Raw genomic sequence first — 26,220 nt, 5'->3', positions numbered from 1 at the left:
TTCTATTTATTTATGTTCTCATTTAAATGCCTGTTCTAATGTCATATATGTATGTATGTACCAAGAGCTCCTGTAAAAACCACAAAAAATTCCTTGTGTGTTTGTGCACACTTGGCGAATAAAGCTCATTCTGATTCTGATTCTGATTCTGATCATTTAAGGGTCTCGCCTTACTTTCTGTTTCCCAGGAATACTTAATTTCTCTTTGTTCCTCCCAACCTTGTGCAAACCTTTCAAAGTTCTCCAAGTAGTGCTCACTGCAGAGTCAAATTACATCCAGCAAATTAGACGTCTCTCTGGACGTCTAATAGGGTTATGGGTTGAGTTAGGGTGTGGTTAGATATTCTAGCTCCACCCATTAGGCCCAAATTACATTCAGAGAGGCGGAGCTGGACTTCACACTCCACCCATGGCTCTGCAGTGAGCAGCCTCTCATCCAATGCATCCAATGATGCTTTGCACGATTGTTCATGGAGCATCATAACTCATAACCCATAACTGTTCGTGTCAGCTGCATGTTCTCACTCTGGGTTGTAGTTGCACAAAGGGGAAGCTGGAGATTGTTCTGAATCAGAGGCTCTGGTAATGTGACTAGTTTTGTTTCTGAAGAGTAAAAGTTTTATTCACAAATAAAATGACACGAGAATATGTAACATATGAACATATAGTTCGCTATAGTATGCGTAGTGCACACTGTAAAAAATTTCTAACCCTCCCAAATCAAAAATTTCAAGTGACCGATAACATCTACATTTTTCAATTTGCCCAAATGAAATTCTGTAAATTATAAAATTAAATGTACAGATTTTCACTTGGGCCAATTGAAATTTACATAATTTCACTTGGGCCAATTGAAAAATTTAGATGTTATCGGTCACTTGAAATTTTTGATTTGGGAGGGTTAGAAATTTTTTACAGTGCACTATACAACTTTTTTTTGTGTGTTCAGAATATCTAATGAGTGAGTAGGGTAGAGCCGGGCACACCTTTTGTGGGCGTCACGTGACACGTCTGGACTTTTGTTGGTCCACAGTTTATGTTTTACTGGTGAAGTGTAAAGTCTAAACAATTTAAGAGAACATCCTGAGGACAAAGGTCAGATTTTCAAAACACCACACTGTAAAATGTCATTTATTTACCTCACTGAACCATATACAACTTTCCTGATGGTCTTCACTCTGAGACTGAGATATGTTGTCCTCCACTGAGACTGTGATGATGCTCTCCGCCTCTAGAGGGAGTTTATTATTCATACAGTGGAGTTAAAACCAGCTGACTCAGTCAGTCTCGCGCTCTAACATCAGAAGTCTAACTACTATAGCTTTGGGTGGATTGGAGATATTAAAGCCCAGAATGTAGGCCTGACGCAATTTAAGTTCAGTTCGACTGTACCATGTTCATCTATACCTCCATGGATGTTTATTATGCCAGTAGTGGACTTGCAGCTACAACTGGCATTGAAAAAGGAAAGTAGCGGTACCCCAGAATGGCTTGTTGTTCAAAATTATTTTGAGCAGTTTAAAGAACACCTTGTACTGTATACTGATGGGTCTAAAGATCCCAACAATGGCAGAACAGGAGCGGCAGTGAGTATTCCACGGTATAACATCAAAATTAAAAGAAGAACATCTGATTATCTTTCAGTGTATACTGTGGAACTTACTGCCATTGTTTTAGCTCTTAATTGGTTGCTTATGAAATGTTTTGGGGGCATAAACAGAGCTGTAGTTGCCTCAGACAGTCAAGCTGCATTATTGAGTATAAAAACCGGAAAGTCATGCAGACTAGATCTATTAAACAAAATTTACTATATATTGTTTCAGCTGCATAGTAAGAATGTTTGTGTTCAGTTTGTTTGGGTCCCTGCCCATGTAGGGGTTGATGGAAATGAAGAGGTGGATATTCTAGCTAAACAGGCCTTGAAATTAGATGTGGTTAACATCAATGTCCCAATGTGCAAAGCTGAAGGGAAATCTATTATTCAGGAAAAAGTGATTAGGATGTGGCAAGAGCAGTGGGATAGTAATGATACTGGCAGACATCTTTACTGTGTGCAAAGAAATGTGGGAGGGGGTAGATCTAGGGATGGAAATCGGAGGGAAGAGGCAGTGTTGACACGTTTAAGGATTGGCCATTCGGGTCTCAATAGATCTTTGTTCCGTATAGGGAAACATCAGACAGGAGTTTGTGATTATTGCGGACAGCCAGAGACAGTTGATCATGTCCTAATAGAGTGTAATAATTACATGGAAGAGCGAAGTTATTTAACATCAGTCCTATATAAAGAAGGGAAAGCGCTTACTTTAGTTAATCTATTAGGAGATGTATCTAAAAATGTTAAAAATCAAGTTATGAGGTTTCTCAAAAATACGGGGTTGTTCTACCGAATTTAATATGTACATATTTATATCATAGGTATGCGCATAGGTGAATAATTCCCTCTGACTATTCTCGACGACCACACTCATATCCGGTAGATGGCGGTAAATGCACCTTAAGTTGGTCTGCCAACCGCCAGTTAAACCTAAAAAGAAGAAGAAGAAGAAGTCTCGCGCTCTCTCTGGTATCAGATTACAGACTCTTTGCGCCACTAGAGGGAGTGAGTTTGTTTTTCACATTAGTGGAGTTACAAGAAAACAAGAGTAAGACACACCTTTACCAGGTAGAAACGAAAGGAAAAGAGACGGAAGAGAAGAGACGCCATTCCGAGGCTTTAAACCTGTTACTCTGGGTGTTTAAACTGTCGCATATTTTGAGGTAAGTTCAGAACTCATTCTTCTATATGTTTATGCTCTTCTTTCATGGGATTTAAAACACAAATCATTATATTTAGACAGGACAAATAAACCAAAATGGCGGAAACATTGACGATTAACGTATTTACTTTTGATATCCCGTGATCTTTGTTTTAACATTCAGTTTTAGGTTTATATAATAATGGTTATAATAATAATAAAAATAATAATAATAATAATAGTTCGTTTTATATATACTGTAGTTTAAGTGTTCAAGTTCGACACAGCACAACAACAGTGCTGAATACTGCATTCAGATTATCACACCAGTATTAAACTACACAAAATACTAAAGACTAATGTAAATTAAGTTTCAAAATGTAGGGCACTATTACATTTGTTTCAAACAGTGTCCAGTTTCCACTTCCTGCATTCACACACTGCTCTAGCAAACATTAAAAAAGAATAAGAAAATGAAAGTAGGCCTACCGAGTTTTATAAAAATATCTTAACAACAATTCACAATGTTTGAAATGAAATAGCCAAACTGCAGTTTTGCTTTATTGTGTTTAAAGGGTTAGTTCATCCAAAAAAAGAAATGCTGTCATTGCGACGCGAGTGCTTTGTTTGCACAAAAATAAAATTTTAATAATTTACCACTTTTATTTACTAAAATATTGATCTGGTAAAAAAAGACTTTTAAAAAGGACTGAAAGCTGGATACATAAATGATACATGATAACTGAATATTTAAAATTAATAAATAAAAAAGAACATAAAATAATGTAATGAAGTTCCAGTCCTCTGATGTCTTCAGAATGGCAGTTTCTCTCTGCAGATGATCGTTTTCTCATGTGACATCCATGAGAAATGTCTGTTTGTTTAAGTAATATCAGTTATCTTTATTATGGCCGAACAAAGCTATAAGTCACAGTTATACTCAGTTTTGGTTTAGTTTTCTATCAGTCTGTTTAGTCACCTGTTTTCTTGTGTTCCTTTGTTTCCCTTTTCTTGCCATAATCAGTTTCAATGTATATCCATTTGTTCATCAGAGCTGTTTGTCATTTAGTTCATCACCATGTGTATTTAAGTTCCTCACCTTCACTCACTCTTTGTCCAGTATTGTTGGTGTTTACTCTGCTCTCTCGAGTTGTTCATTTCTATTAATAAACCTTGTTACTATTTTGAAACGCTTAACCTACCTTCATCTTCATCATCTTTGGACTTTAAACGTGACACTATTATGAACAGACGGTGCCTTTCACAACAGTATAAGGAAAGTTAAAATCATAGGATATAGCTTTAATATTTATGTGACTCTGCATTTTTATGCATAAAAACCAAATATTTAGTGGTAAAGAAGAGGAGAGAAGTGTATCCAGCTCTGTTTAATAGAATACCCTACATGTAGAGATTGTTGATAGTCTGTGTGATGATTCAGCTTAAGAAACAAGCTTTTTTAAGTATATTTTGACAGATTTAAAAACAAAAATGTGGGAATAAAGATTCCTGATCCCAAACACAAAGAAGCATTTCAGCATAAATGTGTTTAACATGAGGATGTAGTTCCAACTATTATTATGAGAAAATCACTTTTGAATCACTATTGACTATTATTTTTTATGTTACATTGAGCTATTTTTGCATGTTATTATAATATGGGGATAAATAGTTAGATTACAATATCATGTTGATTAAGACTGTACTAACGTTGTAGTTTTTACTTTGTTGTATTGTATAATTGTGCTACAGTATTTCACTCTGTGTTTCCACAATAAAGGTCTGAAATCAGTCTCTCCTCACTCTTTTGGCAAATGAGAGTAGGAGAAAACTAAAATGAGTCTCCATAAAGAGAGAGAAGATGAGGACACTGCCTCTGAAATGAGTCCTCCATCTCCTGGATCCAGCTGTGAGTCTGTGCAGAGTGATCAATCCGTGAGGAATCTTCCATCTGGATCCAGTGATGCAACAGTGACCTCTGACCCCAGGTGAGACACTGGCCATTTCAGCATTAACAGATGCTTTTATTCAAAGTGATTTACAGTGTATTCCAGAAGCCTGCAGTGGGTGAGTGCTGATACTGAACCTTCACAGAGAAGCACAAAATCACTTTCCTTGCTTGCAGTTTTCAAAATATGTCTAAAGACTTCTCTTGACTAAATCCTGTTAAACCACTAACTCTCTCTCTTTAATGTATGTGTAGTTTGCTTTAAATGGCTTTGTATGAAAAGTAGGGCTGTGCGGTGTATCGTTTTTAGCATCTATATTGCGATGTGCGCCACATGCCGCCCGGTTCGTCAGATTAATTGCTAAGTTTAACCATCATAGAGTGATAGTTTATCATTTATATGTGTTTTAAAATCCTGTCAGTTTAAACATCAAGTGCAAGAAGACTGTAACTCGCGCACTGTTTTGTGTGCGCAGACAGAGCCACGCAGACAACACGAGAAGTTCATGAACACCGAATTCCCTTGCCTTTCTTATCTATTTGTGCTTAAACGGACATGTCCATGGAAAATTAAGTCAAAATGCCCGTCCTGACGAGTTTCCTCGTAAACGCAGTCGGTTATGAGATGTAAACAGAGAAAGAAAACGGATGCTCATCATTACCGGTATTGGATACACGCATTCGTCTTAAAGTGACAGCAGCCCAATATACCCGCAACTGTTTGTGTCACCAAAGTTAATCAAACAACAAAAGAGAAAGAGAAAATCACTTTTTTAGCTTTAACACACACAAAATGTATTAAAGGGACACTCCACCCATTTGCATTAAGAGGTCCATTGTTAGAAAACCAGTCATACTATTGAATGGTCGTCCAACATTCTCTCATTTTCCCCTGAGACGAGAGAAATCCACTATTTACCTTTTTCACTTCCTCCAACAATGACGCAAAAATCGTCATTTGACTTCATTGTAGGAGGAAGTGTAAAAAGGGTGGATTTCTGTAACGACTACAAGCACAAGTTCCTCATCTTTCCCAGGGGGCGGGACCCGCTCACGCTACAGACCTATTACAGATCAGTGGGTGGGACTTTACTCTCTGAAACTGAAAGCAATATCCTCCATCTTGTTTGAAGCTAAGCTAACAGGCGCTGTGGAGACAGATGTAAAGTAATGACAATAGCGGAGGAGAGTGCTCAATATGATATACAAGAAGAGGATTTCGGAAGTCTGATGCTTGAATCAGGTGTTTGTGGCTACCTTTACCCGTATTATAGCGAAGAGCAGCCGAGGCAGAAGACCTGCCTGCCGCGGACAAGGAGCCCGGACTGGCTCGGGTTAGGGCGGACTGGAGGCGCCGGTGATCTCACTATGCAACTCATAGACTGTAAGATGCAACTATGAACACAGAGGTAGAGTCCGTCTGCGGCAAAGAATTTCAACGATGACAATTTCTCCTGGACGAAATCTCTGAATCAGACGAGGACACGGACGTTTGTGTTGAGAACTATCCTAGTTTCGCACCGCATATGTTCTGACTGAACATCCAGGTACCATGCAATAATTCACCTTTTCGAAAGAAATACAAACGAGGAGTAATGCACTAATGAGTTCGCCAACTAACTAGACATTTTGTGTGAAATGAATTTCAAGCTCTGGTGGTAGCTATCCTTGTAGACGGAAGAGTGATTTCTCTTATAGGCAGGTATGCGCTTTCTGGATTAGTGGGAGTGGCTTGCGGAGCTGTGCAATGTGGTGCATTGTGGGAGTTGTTGTCTTTCATACAAATGCGTCCTGAAGTTATTTTTTGTCTTTCCTCGGTCACGAAGGCACCAAATTCAAAATTTATTTTACATTTCGACTACATATATGACCCACTTTAAATAAAAAACAATGTTCAAATGGGTGGAATGCCCCTTTAATTATAAGAATCATATTAATTTATACAGTTTATACTATGCTGTGTTTTACATTTGATTATTCAATATCTGTACCTGAATACAGTTAATTTACCACATAAAGCACTGCTTATTTCATCTGTGTCTTTGTTCTATTGTATTCATCTATGCTTGTAATGTGTTTATTATTTTCTAATCAGATGCACTACCCTAGAAAATTACCCAAATCATCCTAGAACGATTCATTTTTTGCATATAGAGCTATTCAAATCATCAGGTGATATTTTTTTCATATCGCAGTATATATATATATATATATATTTTTTTTTTTTTTCAACTTTATTTTGAATTTTTCCACATAAACAGAATACATCACACAATTACAGAAACCATTGGAATATCACATATATGTCATTAATTCCGTCCCTCTTCTTCAGCAAAAGCACCATACATCAAATGGGGACATAATATGGTTAATTCTAAGATAAGCAATAATAAAAAGGAAATATACAGTTATGGATCTGTCATATGATGCAAATTACTTCCAAAAAGCATTCAGCATGAAAGAATAAAACAATGACAAAAGTGTAAACAGTAAACAAGAACAGCAACATAAACCAAAAAAAATAAAAATAAAAATAATAATAATAATAATAATAATAATCATAATAAAAAAAAATATTCTATACTGCCAGAGGAGATATAGACAGGCGTTTAAAACCATTTCACTTTCCTACACAATCTAGGAAAGGACCCCAAATTTTATAGAAGTTGTCAGAAGATCCCTTCATTGTATGCCTGATTTTTTTCTAGTTTGATGAAATGAAAGATATCATTAATCCATGAAGAATGAGTAGGAGGTGTAGGAGATTTCAAATTTATTAGAATTAGGCGTCTTGCCAGAAGAGTGACAAAAGCTTATATTTGGGCATGTCAAGTGAAAGAGAGAGAGTACCAAATAGAGCTGTGACAGGCAACGGTTTAACATAAATTCCAAGAACTTCAGATAATGTTTTAAAGATCAGAGACCAGTATTTGTGTAGAGATGGACAAGACCAAAACATATGCGCAGTAGATGCGGGGGATTGATGACAGCGATCACACATGGGATCTACCTCAGAATATATTTTAGAAAGTCTAACTTTGGTCCAGTGGGTGTGATGAAGGATTTTACACTGCATCAGATATAATATTATAACAATAATATTTCGCAGTATATATATTGCAGAAAAACAAAATATTGCCATGTCAGTTTTTACCAATATCATGCAGCCCTAATGAAAAGCATCTGATAAACTACATTAATAAAATTTTGTCAAGAAGATTTGATTAACATGTGTCACACTCCTCCTTGAGCTTGAATATTCTTGAATAAAATGTGAATGTTCCCATTGCGTTACTCACTCTAGATTACTCGCAGGATGTTTCTTGGTTTTCGCGAATTAAAACATTGCACAATGAGGAGTGTTTTTACGCACATCATCAATAACAAAATATCTTTCTGCATTTGTTTCCGTCATCAACCATGTTGGAGATAACTACTAATGCTGCTTTGTACCTGTTGTGGAAATCCCAAATATGCTGGAAAGCCAAACGCTGGCGTGTCTGGGTTCACAGAGGGTGACACAGGAGTGGATTTTCAAACCTCTCCCATCCCACTCCCACAAAAAATAAAATCCTGTCCTGTCCCTATCCCAGAAAAATGACTCCTTTCCATCCCACTCCCATGTTGTGTTTTTTTTTCTTACAGTTAAAAGTACACTACAAATCACAGCATGCCCACCTTAGTTGAAAAAAATCTAAAATTAAGTTTATTTTATTAAACTGAGAGCCAGCTTAAACATTGCACACACATTACATTTCATGTAAATCATCCATGCAAACACACACACACACACACACACACAAACACACACAAAGGCATGCACACATTATATAACCAAATTTCCACTAGTTTCCATTAAGATGGAGTCCCACTGTTGCTATACAAGAACAAAAGTGTCCACACATTCCAGACTGAGGCTGCGCTTCTCCTCTATCTATCTATCTATCTATCTATCTATCTATCTATCTATCTATCTATCTATCTATCTATCTATCTATCTATCTATCTGTTTGTCTGTTTGTATGTCTGTCTCTATCTATCTATCTGTCTGTCTATCTGGCTGCCTGTCTCTATCTATCTATCTGTCTGTCTGTCTGTCTCTATCTGTCTATCTGTCTGTCTATCTGTCTGCTTGTATGCCTATCGAACATTCTATTTTTTTAAATTGCCACCTGTAAACCTTAAAGCTTGCGGTGTTAGCTGTTAAAACTAGTTCAAACTTTCTGGTCTAGCTTTCTCAAGCCAACTTTTAAGTTTGTTTACAAACTTTACTACAGTTTTTCTCAGTCACTTTGGTGCATTTCTCACATCACTATTTACATTCGCACAACAGTTAATGCAGTTCTCAAAACAATTAGTACAAACTGCAAAACCTAGTTGATAACCTGCAAAAGCGTGTCACTTGCTCAAAATGGATAGCTCATTCCTCAAAAGCAAGTATTCAATGAAAGTGTCAGTGTCATCAAGATGAAAAGTCCTGACACCATTGTTTATGAACAAGATAGTCAAATGGCTTTGTCATGTTTTCATTATGACAGTTTACTCTGTAAATGTTTTCCAATGCAAAAAAGTCAGATCTTGGTGACACTACCTGAAAATGCTCAAGACAGCACTATATACTATTTGCACAGCCATTTGAAAAATACAGTAAAGTTACACATTACTGTATTTAGTGAGGTAACTGAGTACAAGACACTGAATATGTACGTTTCACATTTTTACTGTATATGCTCTTTGCAATTCTAATTTGTTCACAGCATTGTGCAAAAGAAAAAATACACCCTTATTTACAACACACATAGACTCCCTTTGGGTAGAGCTGTGCACAACTGTAAACAATATTGCAGTACATATTGGAACTGAACATACAACATACATAGTACTGTAATCATTCATGCACATCCAGACATTTCTCTCTCTCTGGCCACATAATTTCATCTACATCACAGCGAATATCATCTCTTGCAATCAGAAAAAGAGAAAGGGTCTTGCTTTTTTCAGGAAAAAAAAAATATTTAAAAAAATTTGTAAAATTTGCTTGACAGATTTTGACAACTAGTTCAACATTTTTGTATGTAATGACTCAAGCAATGAAATGAGGACTATTCGTTTTATATGGAATGACTATTCAGCATTCACGAGTATAGTTAATTTTGACTGACATGACATAAGCAAATGATAATGTTATAAAACAGCAGAGAGTTGTATGAAAGCAATTGATGCATGTCCAAAAGCATTTGCAATTTGTTGGAAGGAATGAGAAACTGCTACTATGATGTGCACAAATGACTAAATGCTGTGGAGGTTGAACTAACTGTTGTGCAAATGTAAATAGTGATGTGAGAAATGCACCAAAGCGACTGAGAAAAACTGTAATCTAGTTTATAATTCAAATCTACAAAATGAACCAAACTTTCATAAATACATACTAAGACAAAACAGACCAGATTTCCTCTGAATGAATAATTGGTTATTGTTACCAATCGAATGAAATTAGTGTAAACATAATTACTGTAATCTTAATACTGCACAGTAGCAAAGAGGCTGCATGAAGTGACATTTAGATGTGGTATTTATGCATTTACATTGCAATTACAATTGCATAATTTAATGTTTTAAATATAAAATTCTGAATTTAGAAATGAAATGTAAAAAAATGTATGAATTAGCTGAAATGAAATGTATGAAAAAAAATGTATGAATATGAATCCTACTTTTAGATGGGGAAACTAAAGCCGCCCATAGGTGGCAGCAAGTTTTAATGATTGAGTCACTGAATCCTTCAACTGATTCGTTCATAACAGCTGAATCATTCAGGAACAAAGCAAATTACTGTTTTTATGAATGGCTTAGTGAATTAGTGATTCGCCCCCATTTGTTCAAAAACACAGATTCATTCAGATATGAAATAAAAACAGCACTCTTGCTCGTGTCACACTGTTGAACTATCAGGAGCATTTTTGTCCACATATCTTCTATCTTCTTTCCACATATTTCCAACCCTGACTGGAGAGCAGAACATGTATATCAAAAAATTTCAATCATTATAATATGATTTTAATATATATTTTTTAACATATAATGTGATTAGTGCCTTATCGAATGTTGATTAAGTGATGCTTGATTTTTAAATAATTTCAGACCCCTTCTTCTGATAAACTGCAGCGCGATCAACTACGTGAAAGTCCAACTTTATTTCATTGCAAAATTCAATTAAACATTCCATAAGGCGCTAATTCTACACAGAATTTACAACACAGGGCACAGCAGAAAGGCATCACACAAATGTATTTGCAGGCATTCATGTTCATATTAACTTTTTAAATAGTTTACCTGCCCCACACACAACATTCCTTATGGTACTACTGTATTGACGATACTACTGTTTAAAATTCAATGGTATCGCTCGTATTTTTAAGCTTTAGTATCGCAATACTAATGTAGTACCGGAATACTGCGTAACCCTAATAGCTAGTGCTCTAACATTCTGTTTTTATCTGTCAGTATCAGCAGGAGGGAGAGACTGAGATCAGAGTCTCCAGAACCCAGCGGTGTATCTCTGAAGAGTAACAACTCCATGATCCAACCCCCTAAATTCAGTGATGGACCAGTGACCTCTGACCCTCTGTTAGTATAAACATTAACTGGCTAATTTACTGTTGTGCATCTCAGATAAATAAGATCATTTAAAATAATTTAAGAAACTCAATGAAATAACACAAGGGATATATGCACTACACAAGGGTGCAATTTGAAAAGGGACACCAAAGTCATATCCAGTAACTGATATATTGATGATATTTCTGATGCTCATTGTAATCACTGGAATTGCTGCTCTTTTATTTTTTTCAGCAGGGGGGAGCTGATCAGATCTGGGCCGTCCTCTACATCCCACTATCAGACTCGCATCAGTCAGAAAAAAAATGAAGCAGTCCAGCAGAAACACACACTGGAGACTGGAGACCCGCAGAGAGTCAAAGACCAGCACAAAACCAGCATGAAGAACAAGTATGAGAGATTATTTGAGGGAAATAAACACCAAGAGAATGAAACCCTCCTGAAAAGGATCTACACACAGCTCTACATCATAGAGGGAGAGAGAGAAGGAGTGAATAAAGAACATGAGGTTTTACAGATGGAGAAAACAGCCAGAACACAACACTCACAAGACACTCCAATTGACTGCAATGACATCTTTAAAGCCTCACCTGAACCAGGATGTGAGGAGAAAGAGCAAATCAAGACTGTTCTTACTAAAGGCATCGCTGGAATCGGGAAAACCGTCTCTGTGCAGAAGTTCATTCTGGACTGGGCCGAGGGAAAAGCCAATCAGGATGTAGATTTCATGTTTGTGCTTCCATTTCGAGAGTTGAACTTGTTCCGAGATCATCAGTACAGTCTTCACAGACTTCTGCTGGACTTTCATCCTGAACTTCAAGATCTGGACTCAAAGATTTATGAGGAGTGTAAAGTTGTGTTCATCTTTGATGGTCTGGATGAAAGCAGAATGACACTGATGTTTTCAGACGCTCAGAAAGTTTCTGATGTGACTGAGACTTCATCAGTGGGTGAGTTGATGTCAAACCTCATAAAAGGAGATCTGCTTCCCTCTGCTCTCATCTGGATCACCTCCAGACCAGCAGCAGCCAATCAGATCCCCTCTATATACATCAACCGTCTGACTGAGATTCAGGGATTCAATGAGCCTCAGAAGGAGGAATATTTCAGGAAGAGAATCAGAGACAAGCATCAAGCCAGGAGAATCATCTCACACATCAGAAGAGCAAGAAGCCTCCACATCATGTGCCACATACCCGTCTTCTGCTGGATCTCATCCACTGTGCTTCAAAAGCTCCTGAAAGAAGATCTGAGTGCAGAAATCCCTCAAACTCTGACTGAAATGTACATCCACTTCCTGCTGATTCAGATCAACATGAGGAATCAGAAGTATGAAGAGAAAGATCCAGAGAAACTCCTGCAGTCCAACAGAGAAGTGATTGTGAAACTTGCTGAAGTGGCTTTCAAACAGCTGATGAAGGGCAATGTGATGTTCTATGAGGAGGACCTGATTGAGAGCGGTATAGACGTCACTGACGCCTCAGTGTATTCTGGGATTTGCACTGAGATCTTTAAGGAGGAATCTGTGATCCATCATAGGAAAGTCTACAGTTTCATTCATCTGAGCGTCCAGGAGTTTCTTGCTGCTCTCTATGTGTTTTACTCATATGTGGTGAACAACAACACGGAGCCATTGCAGGTTTTTCTGAGTAAAAAACATAGGGGACATAGGGGGAAACATCCCAAAGAATACAATCTGTGTGAGCTTTTGAGGACAGCAGTAGATAAAGCCCTTGAGAGTGAGAATGGACAGCTGGATCTGTTCCTGCGGTTCCTCCTGGGCTTCTCACTGGAGTCCAATCAGAGACTCTTACAGGATCTACTGACACACATAGTGAACACCTCAGAGAGCATCAGTCAAATCATTACTTATATTAAAGACAAAATTAAAGACATGAGAACTGCTCCATACAATCTTTCCACTGAGAGATCTATCAATCTCTTCCTCTGTCTGCTGGAAATGAAAGATCAGACTCTGTCCAGAGAGATTCAGGAGTTTGTGCAATCAGGCAAAGACTCGAAAACTGATGTCTCTCCTGCTCACTGCTCAACAATCGCCTACATGCTTCGGATGTCAGAGGAGGTGCTGGATGAGCTGGACCTCAAGAAATACAACACATCAGATGTGGGTCAAAGAAGACTGATACCAGCTGTGATCAACTGCAGGAAAGCTGTGTGAGTTAAGGCACAGTGATATTGTAGTTGTTGTTACTTTATTTTTTTATAAAGAAATAGTATATTATTTGAATATTGTTATCGCTGCGGTGAAAAAAAAAAATAACATCCCCTTTTAATAATCTATATTTTCCCTTAGTCTTGCTGGCTGTAATCTCACTGGTCAGGATTGTGAAATTATATCATCAGCTCTACAATCTTCAAACTGTGTCCTAAGAGAGCTGGATCTGAGTAACAATGACCTGCAGGATACAGGAGTGGAGCTGCTCTCTGATGGACTGAACAGTCCAAACTGTCAGCTGGAGATACTGAGGTGAATGGTTTTCCATAATTAACTAAATTCTGCCACAATAATTTGCCACTACATTTGGTCAATATTTGGCATCTGTTCACGATGGAATACCACAACCAGAGACAAAAACATTTGGATTGTTTGAAAAGATGAAAGGAACTTTCTAAAAGAAGCTGATATTATTTGCTGATATTAGAGACAACTGCATTGTGAGTTATTGAATTTAACTTATTTAACCCTCTTCTGTTCAGATTGATGCTTTGTAATCTCACTGCTCAGAGCTGTAGATGTTTATCATCATTTCTTCAATCCTCAAACTGTGTCCTGAGAGAGCTGAATCTGAGTAACAATGACCTGCAGGATTCAGGAGTGAAGCTGCTCTCTGATGGACTTAAGAGTCCAAATTGTCAGCTGGAGATACTTAGGTGTGTACGATTTGATCTTTGATAATCTTGGATGCTCAATACTTTGCTATTTTAAGAACACTTGAGATGGATATGGAAATGTACACTGAACATATTTAGGTATATATAAATGCATTTGTATTGTTTTAAAATGTCCTTTAAATGCATTCCTGTATTTGTGTTGCATGTAATGTAAATTATTACCACACACATTTGCTGGTTAACAATATAAATATCAATCTTTGAATTTGTATTACATATGTGTGCAGTTACTTTTCATTTTGTTTGTTCTCTCCAGATTGGCTGTGTGTAATCTCACTGGTCAGTCCTGTAAAACTGTGTCATCAGCTCTACAATCCTCAAACTGTGTCCTGAGAGAGCTGGATCTGAGTAACAATGACCTGCAGAATTTAGGAGTGAAGCTGCTCTCTGATGGACTGAAGAGCTCAGACTGTCAACTGCAGATACTGAGGTAAGACTTTAAGAGATCACTCGGTGAGTCTAACGTGAGGAAAGTGTCTGTTTTTGCTTTGGTTTAGTGGTCCTTGTTTGTTGTATCCATCTGTAGGTTGTCAGGCTGTATGGTGACAGAGGAAGGCTGTGGTTATGTGTCTTCAGCTCTGAGTTCAAACCCCTCACACCTGAGAGAGCTGGATCTGAGCTACAATCACCCAGGAGATTCAGGAGTCCAGCTGCTCAATGACAAACTGGAGGATCCAAACTGCTCACTGAAGAAACTCTAGTATGTGGAACAAACATTATTACTTAAGTTGATTTATATGATTATTCAATTAATTGAAAATGAAAGCAGACATATGAATAAACATAAATGAACACACTCGGACAAAAGCTTTTATGCTTACCATAAGGAACAGAATCAGTGATTTGGTAGAATGTGTTCATGTCGCCTGAAGTATGATAGAAATTAAGTTGTTTTTGTACATTAAGCCATGGTTTTTTTTGTGTGTCAATTGTATGAAATTTCTTTGCCAGTTTTTGAAGAATTAACACTGAAATAGTCTACTTATCAATTACAATTTTCAATAGCTGAAATCTCAGCTTCATTGAATTGTTAAAGGGGATGTCTAATGCTATTTCATGCATTCCGACTTATTTACACTGTTAAATATGGATGCACCGAACCGATACACAGTTTTGCCGGATTGGGTATCGGTCAGACGAGGCTGATCCAAATCCGATATTGTGCGTATACTATTCTGTGTTATTGTTAAGCCCCACAAAAGGCACACAAATTATAAACATTATAAAGCACCATAAAGTTTTCGTGCACAATATTATGTGTTCTGAAGCCATTATATAGTATAATGTGAGATTCAAGATCATGTAAACGTTTCCCTCAGCTGCGGCTGTCAATCATTTTTCATTCAGCATTCAAACAGTGCGTCGGGTTCGGTTACGACTAGGGATGTCCCGATCAGGTTTTTTTGCTCTCGAGTCCGAGTCCGAGTCATTTGATTTTGAGTATCTACCGATACCGAGTCCCGATCCGATACTTCTATAATACATGAAAAAAAATAAAGAAGAGCGAAAAAACAGATCCAGGATGTTCCTTATTTTTTATTTAATTCACCTTATTTTAAAATTCAACAACTCTGTTAACAAACAGAGCACTTCTGTGAGGTAGCTTCAACAATCAAGTAATAAATAACATAAATTCTTCACTTTTGGACTTTAGTGCAACAGTAAATATAAAAAAAGTCTAATATAAAAACAAATAGCACCTCAACTTAAAATACCCGGCAGGCATGTAAAAAAAAAAAAGACAAAAAAGAGTGCCACAGTGTTTGCAAAACCAGTAATGTGCTTTCAGGAACTGCACTCCTGCCGGTTTCACACTGCACGCGACAGAGCGTGCAGCGCATATTTTTTTCGGCGCCCATGTTAACAGATAGAGCATTCACACCGCACGCAGAGGCGGCGCAGCAGCGCATAGCAGAGCAGAAGCAGCAGTGCCGCAATCGTTTCGGCGCCGAGTCTATTTTTGCTGCGCCGCTTACGCTGAATTAAAGTGATGCATTGATCATGGCCAAAATACAACGCAGTTTTATCCAAAAAGCGCATTGATATCTATTGTGTTTCAAACAGTCAATCAAGTGACCAACAGCAATTTAAAAAGAAAACAAATGTCCAAAAACAAACTTGTTGCCAGAACAATAAAAACAAAGATGAACCAAAAGTTATATAAATTAATTTATTAATAAAATAAGCTTCTTGACAAGTCTTTTCTCTTAAATGTATTTTTTGCTCTCGAGTCCGAGTCCGAGTCATTTGATTTTGAGTATCTACCGATACCGAGTCCCGATCCGATACTTCTATAATACATGAAAAAAAATAAAGAAGAGCGAAAAAACAGATCCAGGATGTTCCTTATTTTTTATTTAATTCACCTTATTTTAAAATTCAACAACTCTGTTAACAAACAGAGCACTTCTGTGAGGTAGCTTCAACAATCAAGTAATAAATAACATAAATTCTTCACTTTTGGACTTTAGTGCAACAGTAAATATAAAAAAAGTCTAATATAAAAACAAATAGCACCTCAACTTAAAATACCCGGCAGGCATGTAAAAAAAAAAAAGAAAAAAAAGAGTGCCACAGTGTTTGCAAAACCAGTAATGTGCTTTCAGGAACTGCACTCCTGCCGGTTTCACACTGCACGCGACAGAGCGTGCAGCGCGTATTTTTTTCGGCGCCCATGTTAACAGATAGAGCATTCACACCGCACGCAGAGGCGGCGCAGCAGCGCATAGCAGAGCAGAAGCAGCAGTGCCGCAATCGTTTCGGCGCCGAGTCTATTTTTGCTGCGCCGCTTACGCTGAATTAAAGTGATGCATTGATCATGGCCAAAATACAACGCAGTTTTATCCAAAAAGCGCATTGATATCTATTGTGTTTCAAACAGTCAATCAAGTGACCAACAGCAATTTAAAAAGAAAACAAATGTCCAAAAACAAACTTGTTGCCAGAACAATAAAAACAAGAGATGAACCAAAAGTTATATAAATTAATTTATTAATAAAATAAGCTTCTTGACAAGTCTTTTCTCTTAAATGTATTTGAAAACGAAATAAAGCAATGCCAACTTATGCATTATAGAGTACTCTGTCTGTACACAAGCCGCAGTTCAGCCGTGCGTGATAAACGCTGCCAGTGTAAAAGCAAAAGGCGCGGCTCCTGCGCTGCTTATGCTCTGCTAACGCGTGCAGTGTGAAACCGGCGTAATAACTCTGTGCCACTGCATAACTATAGATGTGTTAAAAAATAATGAGAATATATATACATATATATCCGAGTCCTGATCGGGAGGTAAAGTCCGATTCAGATCGAGTCTGAAACCACGTGATCGGGCCCGATTTCCGATCACGTGATCGGATCGGGACATCCCTAGTTACGACAGTTAACACGATGAAACTCTCTCCAAGATGATTCAATGTTACTATTATTATACTTGATCTGTAGATAAAGATCTATGGTTTCGCATAAAACAACTATATCTTGCTGGACTTTATTGCTGTAACTTAATCATGTTACTTTCTACCGGGTGTCTGTTAGATCACAACACTGGAGTAAGGTCAGAGCACTATTTGTTCTTCACGCGCACAGTTACTGAAATTTAAAACTGTTAAAAGAAAATGCTGAATAAACTATTGCATAGATAGATACTGTATAATACACTACGCATCAATATGTATTTTCTTTGTGCTTTAAACTTTTCAATGCGGACTCGACGCGCTGCGCGCTGTGACCCATGTCGCTTCAAGCGCATAAGCGCTTTGTGCCGCACTGTATTGGAGCCTTTCATATCATAATACAGTGACGCAATGAAAGATTATTAATAGCCGTTCTTGTTCAGTCCTATCAATCATATGTTGCTTCCTCATTAAACAGCTGTGCTATACATTTAAAAAATGTCTCAATTTTATAGTAGGCTATATATAAAATAATTGATATTTTTGATTTTTGTTATCTTGTTTTTCATTAATGTATTTTACAACAATACAAAGAGCAATGTGTAACGTTTTGCCAGATTTAGTGTTACACCTATTGTCTCTTATTTGTTCCCCACTAAACGTTTTTGTTCACAAAATGTTCAGATTTTATAGTTATTGTGCACTCGTGATTTTTCTAGATTAAATTTTACTGCTGAATTATCCACTTATGATCATATATTTGTTGTTGTTGTTTTTTCTTTATAATGAAGTTGGCTGTATTAAGTAGATTGTGTTTAACACACAAAATAGTGATTATCAGTTCAACCCAGAGTTATAGAAATTCTACTTGATTAAAAAAACAAAACTGCGCTGGTATCGGATCGGTATCGGCCGATACTCAGAATTTTTGGTATCGGATCGATTTTGAAAAAATGGTATCGGTGCATGTTAAAGAGTTTGATTCTCATGCTAAACATGGATACAGTTTCAAAAAACGTGTTGGATGTATGATGGAGAATTTCTGTGCCAAATACAATCCTTTAAGATTCGTATAAGTATAGGAACGTTTTTTTTGGGGGGGGGGGTATGGCCCTGTATGACGTCATAAAGGGCAAAATGCCTTGTATGAGTGTGTGCACACATCAACTAGAGCGAGAGCAAGAGCGTGCCCATCAATGTGCAAGTTCGGTTTACAGAAGCCAACACGTCTCCAGGAGCTCGGCTATTTTCAGAAAGACTTGGTACAGCGTAGTGTTGTTTTTGGCGGCCTGTTTTAATTTTAGTTTTAGTCTAATCTTTGTGTCAGCTGACATTTTAGTTTTTATTAGTTTTAGTCACGTTCATACTCTTTTTAGTCTAGTCAAGTTTCAGTCGACTAAAAGACTGAGCATTTCAGTCTTATTTTAGTCAGAATTATCCATGACTATTTTCGTCTAGTTTTAGTCGATGAAAACTGATGACATTTAGTCTAGTTTTTAGTCAATGAAAATTGTATTTTAGTCTCTTTTTAGTAATGCAATTCTATTTAACTCAGTCAATATAGTATAAGTACCTAGTAAAGACGAAACAAAAATGTTATTTTAGCCAAACTTATTTCAAAGAAGGTTATCTGCAAAATTACTGCACACAGAGTATGTCAGACTTAACTTTGTTTGTTGTCGTTTACGCTAACTCACCGCAGCTGCATCTTCTAAATAATGCCGCGAGTGGGGCTTGAGGAAGTGACGTCGCCTGCGTCTGCGCAATAATATTAATAACGCAATGAGACGAAATAATGTTATAATATTATAATCTCGTTTTGGTCAACGAAAATGAAAAGACATTTTAGCATAGTTTTTATTTTGTAAACCACATTTAGTGGTTTTTAATCGTCAACAATATTGCATTATTCATTTAATTATAGTTATCGTCACATGACCAGCATTTACGTTGCGTCTCGTTTTCATCACGTGATAAAGGTTCGTTGACGACGATATTTAGTCATAATTTTCTTTGACAAAAACAACACTAGTACACCGTATCATCTGTCTTTTATCAATCTCATAAAACTAAAGACTCATCGGGGATATGAAGGATGCAATACTACTCTATAGGTACTGAAGATTAACATGAGATTGGCAGAAACTGCATGTGTTATGCCCCTTTTAAAAGAACTTGTCGGTAGTAATAGGGCTGAGTGTCCCATTAAAACAATACATATAGACATTTTTTTGCTGCTTATAGTAGTGATAGAAAGAAGCACATTTAGATTAGCACAATATGTGGGAGAGGATTGCTTGAATGGGACTATTGTATTACAATAAGTAGCACTTAAATGTTAATATTGAAAATCAAACCCCTAAATAAATAGCTGGCACTTTTTTTTGTGTGTGTGTGTTTTTTTTTTTTTTTTTTTTTTTTTTTTTTTTGTGATTTCATATAATTTATTTTTTAATAAATTAAAATGGTTCAATCATTTTCATAAAGTTCTCCAGTGCTTGAAGAGTAATCAATATGTGTCTAGCTGTTTATGACTACCCCCCCCACCCCCACCCCTAAAATATAATTATTATTTTAAATCTTTTTTAAATGACAATTTTTGCCCGTGAATTTATTCAATGGAAAATGTTGTTGTTGTTTTCTCACAGTTTGGAGTGTGGTGGAGAGATCAGGATAAGAGCAGGACTGGAAAAATGTAGGAACACACACATACACACCTGAATTTTGAAAAAATATAGCACAGGTGGCAACAACGCAAAGCCATTTTCATCCCTAAAATGCTTCTGTGTAGAACTATAAGAGAGAACTATAAACTCTAGAAATATAAACTCTCATTTCCATATTAAAAGTGACTTCGGAAATAGAATTTTGTATTCCAATTGTTTATCATATTTATTTGTTTGGTCAATGTGTTTGTGTCTTTCTGGTAGGTATGTTGTTTAATGTTATCTCCTCTAATCCTTTGTTTAGATGCCTGTGATCTCACACTGGATCCAAACACCGCAAACATTCATCTCATGCTGTCTGAGGACCACAGAAAGGCAACACATGTGGATAAAGAACAGTTATTCCCTGATTGTCCATGCAGATTTGAGCACTATCCTCAGGTTCTGTGTAAAGAAAGTCTGACTGAACGCTGTTACTGGGAGGCTGAATGGAGTGGGGGGGAGGCTGATATTTCAGTTGCATATAAAGCAATCAGTAGGAAAGGAAGGAGAAATGAATGTGTTTTTGGGTACAATGAAATGTCCTGGAGGTTGGAGTGCACTGATGATCAATTTGTATTCTGGCACAAGTTCAAGAGCACCATCTTACCCGTCCCTTCACCCTTATTTAAGAGAGTAGGCGTCTATCTGGACAAGTCGGCCGGCACTCTGTCCTTCTACAGCATCTCTGACACACACACACTCACACACTTACACACATTCAACACCACATTCACTGAACCCCTCTATGCTGGGTTTAGCCTGTGTAACTGCTCAGTGTCTTTGTGTCAGGTTAAATAGCCTCTAATGAGGAACAGGTTTGACACAAACACAGATTAGGTGGAAATAGGGCTGCACAATTATTAAAGCCCCACTAGGTAAGATTTCCGTTTTGGTCAAACAACGACCCCTAGAGTCGCTGTGGACTACTTGTATTTAACGTTACTGTCGTAAATACCACTCACGCAGAGCAGTCTCTTCACTCACGGCCTGATCCCCTCCCCCCTGTATACCGGTCCCTGTTCAGTCGGATGGAAGCTGTAACGAGTGGAAATAAGGTGTGGCCCCTTTAAGAGCTGCGCGCGCCCTGTTTAACTGTCGGCAGTCAGTATGTGTGCCTCGAACACCCCGTAAGCTGGTTGTTTCTATTTGATGCTCATTCTTGTCCTATTTTTGTCTATCAAGTAATGCTGTGGACGGTAGAACGTGTGACAGACAATTACACGAGTTCGATTGGGGAATAAACACAACGCGTTACAAATCGTCGGACATCGAACAAGCACAGCTAGCCTCCGAAGATGTCTACTAATCCATCAACAAGAACGCCAGGTGCTTTTTAGCTCACACCAACGAGTGAAAGCTTGTCCGAGTGATATACAATATAAGCAATATACTTACAAGTCCAACAGCATGTGAGGACGTGTTGGGGGAAGTGAGGTAGCCTATGCCGTAAAGCAGTCGAATTTTGTAGTTCTTTTTGTGCGCGGGGGTTACTACCCGAACCCCGAAGTTTAAAAGTACGATTAAAAGCGATACAGACCCCGTTAGGCTATGGCAGACATGTCATTCAACCTATTGTAAGTCGATGTACCACCACAAGAGTCTTGGAAATATATTATGAAGGTTGAAAAGTTACCTAGTGCTGCTTTAAAAAAAAGTCATAATTTTAATAATCTCATTACTCCCATTTTCAATGTACATTTTGCATCTTTTGTAGCCAGTCACAGGTACATATATGTTGAATAAATTAACATGATTGCCAATCAGAGGGTGTTTAAATAAGTCAGTGCAAAAGAAAAGTGACTAACTCAAACTCCGCAGGTTTGCAAATTATCTCATAAAAAACAAAATGTAGAAAATATGTAATTGAGATGCATTGTGCAGCACAGTCAGGTCCATTGATAATAATGGCAGTTTTCGCATGACAACAATAGTAAGTAAAAAAAAAAGCTTTCATAGGTACAGTAATTAGAGAGTTGCATTCTGAAGGTAGTGTTTTAATTATTCTGTTTAATTCAAATGATTTATTTATTTGCCTCTTAAAATGTATAATGTAAATGTTTAAAATTCAAATAAAGAAATCCTTCATACCAGCCTTCTTTCCAGTCTACTAAGTGACATCATGAACTGTCTACTTTGCAGATAAATGTTAAAAATATGATGACAACTAAGCAAGACCAGTGTTTCTCTGGATTCACGGCATACATCACATCCTGTTTGTTTGCCATGGGGTTTGAGTTTGGAGCTCCAGGAAGTTGATTCTTAACCCTCGGTTTTTATCAAATAATAATTTAACTTAAAGGCACACTATGTAAGATTTCGGGATTTAAATATTCAAAAACCACTAGAACAATGTTATATAAATTTTGTTGATTTGTGTACTTAAATTATCCCAAATGTTTCTAAGAATGTTTAAATCCAGAGAAATATGCAGTTTTAACCAGGACACGTGTGTCATCTATCAATGACGACATACCTGCGTTACCCTCGATTTCCGGTTTTATTTAGTAAAAACCATCGAAACACCAAAGACTTTTATTATGTGTTTTATTAGACAGGTGAGGAACTGTTTGGATACATTCATCGATAGAAAACTAATCACTGTTATACAGCTCAACACAGTTAGTCTTTTTGTTTAAATCTCATTTATTGGTTTACCGTGAGTACCATATTTACCATCGATCTAGCTCGCTGCAGTGTGCAACAAGTGTCTCATATAGTCGACCGCAGAGCAAACGCACAGAGTAGCATTATAACAACTTTTATCACACTCAAATATGATAAAACAGCGCTGTGTTACCCCTTGATTCTGATGGAGATACCGGCTGTATTGTTAATCTAAATCTAAATATTGATGAAATCTGTTTTTTTTTTTTATATAGCCTATATATATATATATATATATATATATATATATTACAAGATACATGCATTTAAGGCCAATTCACACTGCACAAAAGACCTTGGCCAATGGATCAGTTACCAGATTACAATAATTAAATATATCAAATAAAAAATATAATTATATGTATAAAAAAAATAATTTTTCCACAGTTTCAAAATAGGTGTATCACTACGGAAGCCCTGAACCGCAAGGTGAAAAAAAAAAAGAAAGAAAACTTATCTCGTTATTTCGACATAATATCTCGTTATTTCGACATAATATCTCGTTATTTCGACTTAATAAGTCGTTATTTCGACATAATAAGTCGTTATTTCGACATAAATATCTCGTTATCACGACATAATAAGTCGTTATTTCGACATAATATCTCGTTATTTCGACATAATATCTCGTTATTACGACATAATAAGTCGTTATTTCGACATAATATCTTGTTATTTCGACATAATATCTCGTTATTACGACATAATAAGTCGTTATTTCGAAATAATATCTCGTTATTTCGACATAATATCTCGTTATTTCGACATAAATATCTCGTTATTTCGACATAATAAGGGGACATTCTAATATGCATTAAGCTACATTTAGCGTTCTTATAATGAGTTTCTATGGGAGGAAAATGCTTAACGTCAAATTAAACGCTTTGCGTTCATATTCTGGACTTATCTGATTTTTGTAGTAGCCTATACTTTATTATGATTTTAGTATCATATTGATTAATAAATGCACGCACAATTATCCGTGAACTTGATAAATGTTGCAGATGTTTTAGGCTACTATCCACAAACAAATTGCTTTCAATTATGTGTGCAAAATTCAGAATTCAACGAATGCAGTGCAACAACAACAATAATAGTTAAATTAATATTAGTATTATTAATAATAATAATAATAATAATAGTCGCAGTAGTGCTAGGCTAAGGCAGTGCAAGCCAAGTCAAGTAAAACAGAGTTTCTTTGCGTTCATAGTCTGGACTTATCTGATTTTTTTGTAGTATACTTTATTATGATTTTAGTATCATATTGATTAAGAAATGCACGCACAATTATCCTTGAACTTGATAAATGTTGCAGATATTTTAGGCTACCCATAAACAAATTGCTTTCAAATGTGCAAAATTCAGAATTCAACGAATGTGCAGCAATTTGTACAAATAGAGACATTTTTGTGTATAAAAGACATTTTTGTTTTATTTTGTAGTAGCCTAGTGATTATAATTTGCGCGTCCATTTATTGACGTCTGAGTCGATCTCATTTGAGTGTATTCGGCAATTTGCTTATAACGTGGAATTAAACGCGTATATTCTGAGCTCATCAGATTTTGTTGTACATATACTTTATTAGTATGATTATTTACTGTGTTTGGTCTGTTAGTAAATATGTTAAGGTTTGTATTCATTTCGATATGCCACTAGAGGGCAGAATAAGACCGGGAATTATAAAATGCATTGTAGTTATGTTGACCTACTGTTTTCATAACACTGGATATTCTACTAATTTATACTTTTCTAAAACGTTGCATATTAATGGCAATTAACTTTGGCAATTATTACACTAATAATAATAAAAATGATAACAGCCGCAGTAGTGGTATAAGGCAGACAGTGCAAGTCAAGTAAAACATAGTTTCTGATCTGGCCAATAATGACCAAGCATGAAGCAAAATAGGCTATCTGCGATTGAGTTGTGTAAAGTTAACAAATAAACCAAATCTAGATAAACTATAAAGCTGGCTGAAAGAGCAATACTGACAACAAAACTAGCACAAAACTATGTGTAATTGCCAAATGTTAAACAGTTTGAGAATTCATGAGTAGGCCTACGGTTTATAAACTGAGCGGACGGGATGGGTACTTTTCAATCAACATCTCTACTACATTCATAATCTGGACACCTGTTGGGTACGCACTGCGCAGTGTAACGAAATATTGTCTCTGCTACTGCTAGTGTCTCAAGGACACTTCTCTTCACTTCAAAATCTTTTGTTTATTTGTGATAATCTTAGCACTTTATTATTATTGTCTAACCTGTATTATGATATTTGACGAATTGCCTTGTTCCTTTTTTTGTAAGTTTTGGACAAAAGCGTCATCTAAATATGTAGCCTAAAATGTAGGCCTATTTTATCCAAAACTGTAAAAGCGTTTATAAAAATAAAGCATTGATAAATCATATTATTAAATTATATTATGACAAACATATTACTCTATTACTAAGTGAACTCATTTATAGTTATAAACTCTAATAATAATAATAATAATAATAATTATTATTATTATTAAATTTTAGTCTACATATTTAGAAGACGCTTTTGTCAAAAACGTACAAAAATTGAACAAAGCAATTCGTCAAATATCATAATACAGGTTAGACAATAATAATAAATTCCTAAGATTATAACAAATAACCACAAGATTTTGATGCCCATCATTCATATTAAATCGTCTATTCCAACATATTCCACCATTATTGTGGAGCGCACACTGCATGATAAGTCCAGAATTCCACTGTTGATAGGAAGATGCAAGTGATCTCGCCGGCATGGAGGCGCCGGCGAGATCACTTCCATCTTCCTATCAACAGTGGAATTCTGGACTTATCTGATTTTTATAGTAGGCCTAGGCATATTCTATATTACGATTTTAGTATCATATTGATTAATAAATGCACGCACAATTATCCGTGAACTTGATAAATGTTGCAGATATGTTTTAGGCTACTATCCACAAACAAATTGCTTTCAATTATGTGTGCAAAATTCAGAATTCAACCAATGTGCAGCAATTTGTACAAATAGAGACATTTTTGTGAATAAAATACATTTTTGTTTTATTTTGTATTTATACACACACACACACACGCACACACACACACACACACACACACACACACACACAGTAAAATACATTTAAAATTCAAAAGCATATGAATTATGTTGTTAAATAAGGTTAGATGTTAAAAACATGGTTAATTTAATATTCGGTTTAAAATTTCGACCACACA

General features: G+C 36.5%; 1 protein-coding gene across 1 annotated transcript; it reads left to right on the top strand.

Moving 5' to 3' along the window:
* Positions 1-2,631: 2,631 nt before the first annotated feature.
* Positions 2,632-22,394, top strand: LOC311286313 (uncharacterized protein). The gene is made up of 10 exons (XM_084402459.1): positions 2,632-2,757; positions 4,516-4,723; positions 11,188-11,310; positions 11,536-13,476; positions 13,616-13,789; positions 14,020-14,193; positions 14,471-14,644; positions 14,741-14,914; positions 20,252-20,298; positions 20,574-22,394. Exons 2-10 carry the CDS (start codon positions 4,572-4,574, stop codon positions 21,107-21,109), a joined length of 3,495 nt encoding a protein of 1,164 aa, XP_084258585.1. The 5' UTR covers positions 2,632-2,757; positions 4,516-4,571; the 3' UTR covers positions 21,110-22,394.
* The last annotated feature ends 3,826 nt before the right edge of the window (positions 22,395-26,220 follow it).

This window comes from Rutilus rutilus (assembly GCF_951802725.1).
Source record: "Rutilus rutilus genome assembly, chromosome: 2".
In the NCBI taxonomy this organism is placed as follows: Eukaryota; Metazoa; Chordata; class Actinopteri; order Cypriniformes; family Leuciscidae; genus Rutilus; species Rutilus rutilus.
This window is presented reverse-complemented; position numbering and strand designations above follow the sequence as displayed.

Bases quoted from the DNA above. Each gene is read 5' to 3' on its own strand.
- LOC311286313 (XM_084402459.1), top strand. From the start codon at position 4,572: ATGAGTCTCCATAAAGAGAGAGAAGATGAGGACACTGCCTCTGAAATG. The intron at 13,790-14,019 runs GTGAATGGTTTT...TCTTCTGTTCAG, and splicing joins TGTCAGCTGGAGATACTGAG to ATTGATGCTTTGTAATCTCA. The intron at 14,915-20,251 runs GTATGTGGAACA...GTTTTCTCACAG, and splicing joins TGCTCACTGAAGAAACTCTA to TTTGGAGTGTGGTGGAGAGA.